This window comes from Colletotrichum tamarilloi (genome assembly GCF_030869305.1).
Source record: "Colletotrichum tamarilloi strain Tom-12 chromosome Unknown Scaffold_317.1, whole genome shotgun sequence".
Classification (NCBI taxonomy): Eukaryota; Fungi; Ascomycota; class Sordariomycetes; order Glomerellales; family Glomerellaceae; genus Colletotrichum; species Colletotrichum tamarilloi.
Window position 1 is genome coordinate 1 of NW_026849700.1, and position 1,899 is coordinate 1,899.

Sequence of the window (1,899 nt, forward strand, 5' to 3'; positions counted from 1 at the left end):
GGCATGGATCATAGTTGCCAGTCCAAAATCTACACCCATTCACTGACGCGGGCGTTCGGCCTTGGAATTGCGCCGAAAGAGGCCTGTCCAGCTGAACTCGACCCTCCGTCGAGCCCGGTGAACCTTCTAACTGGCGCAATCACCCATGCCTAAGCATGGGTGAGAAGGTCATCTGCCCCTTTATTGTCCGGGCTAACTGCACGATGCGTCGTGCATGGTGCCAAACAAGCTGTGCAATAGGCTCATTCTGTTGGAACATGAGACAGAGCTCGTAGTCGAATGATCTTAGGAATATTGCGCCGGCGCTTCGGGATGTCCTCGAGCTTCCTGGCGCCCATCGTCTCGTATATGCAATGCAACCAGTGCTAGAGCCACTCCGTCGAGAGCCGAGATTAGGCAGAGCCGGATGCCTGGCATGTTGACACGAGAATTGCCTCTTCAGGCTATTTCGTTGAGCCAAGAAGCCGGCTTAACTGTAACCCTTGAATGAAGTCCGGCCATCCATCTTTCCTGCTCCTGGACACGGGCACGGAGACGACGAGCTTCAAGGCATGGCTGTTCTGCCTATGGCACGAGATCATCCAAATTCGGCAATGTCATCGTCGGCGAGCCCTCACCCCTCCTCTTGCAAGAGTGCCGTTGTGTTTGTGGCGCCGTCCCCTGGGAGATTGCGGTATCATGGAGACTTCCGCGACTGTTCACAGCCGTTCCCAAGAGCCCCACCATGGCTAAACATTCCGAGATGCCGGCATAGGCTCATTCTGGTAGTCTCGGTGGAAGATTGCTTCTCGATCCATATCCCAGGCCCGGACTAACGTTGCATAAGCTGAACCGCCTTGAGGAGCAGGCTATCGTTCAGCAGCAGAGCGTTTGGCGTGCTTCATCTCGGATATACGAGGCCGTTCCTGTCGCTGTTATCTTGCTGAGGCGGGCGACAACTTTAGGCTGCAGTCGAGACGTGAATTGCCCAACAAGGTAATTTTGTCGGCGCCAGCCATCATAACCCCTGACCAATGCGTCCTCGAAGTGCAGGAATCCCATGGTGAGGCAGACATCGCCCTCTCTTGGCTCGCAGGCAAGCTGAAAACCAGTTTCCGCGGCATGCGCTGAGTTTCTCGCCACTGCTGCCAATGCTCCAACCGCTGCTAAGGTGGAAGGATTGGTAATTCCCAAACATGCTAATTCGTGATCGACACTTGCCTCCCCTCGCCAGAGGAAGGGCTCAGACCAAGGGCCTTCCCTCGGGCGCTCGTCATGATGCCTGACACAGCACATCGAAATGATGCGACGTCTCGGACCATCATTCAAGGTCGTATGATCTCACAGCGCCACCCGTGATCGCCATTCATCTCCCAGATTTCCAGAAGAGGCAATTTTGGGTCTGACGGCAAGGCGAGGGGAACATGGCAGGCAGGTAGAGGGGCCCACGAGGATGGGTAATGTGCCCGCTGAGCGCTTCGCTAGGCGTTCTTGATATTCGATGTCGGTAATCAACGTGAGGGGCAGGCGCAAGATACCGGACGAGGTAGACGGAATTGCTAGAAACGGCTGGACACTGAAGGAATTAGCAACACTATTGCAGCAGGAGAGACCGAAGCCTACTGGATAGGGCGTGCTGCACCTGACATCGGCACACCCGCTGCGGGCAATTGGAAGCAAGGACGTGAGTCTACCTCCAGCCAGCTTCAGTTGGCTTTGATAGAAATCTTGGTTTGTTGCTTGAACTGTCGTGAAGGACAAGAGTTCAAGAAAGGTCAACGTTGTGTGAGCATCGCGATGGAAGGCGTATGTGGCTGGGGCCGATGAGAGAGCTAAGTGGCGCAAACAAATGCAGTGAGGAAGAAGTGATACAAAGGGAACTTCGAGGTACTTCGGCGCGTTGGGCGGGGCAGGCGCTCC

At 55.3% G+C, this 1,899-nt stretch overlaps 1 protein-coding gene across 1 annotated transcript; it reads right to left on the reverse strand.

Annotated features, from left to right (window-relative positions):
• Window positions 1-1,320: 1,320 nt before the first annotated feature.
• CTAM01_17045 (uncharacterized protein) lies at window positions 1,321-1,628 on the reverse strand (the record flags this gene model as incomplete). The annotated part of the gene is made up of 2 exons (XM_060533037.1): window positions 1,321-1,555; window positions 1,603-1,628. 2 exons carry the CDS (start codon window positions 1,626-1,628, stop codon window positions 1,321-1,323), a joined length of 261 nt encoding a protein of 86 aa, XP_060372385.1.
• Between the last annotated feature and the right edge of the window lie 271 nt (window positions 1,629-1,899).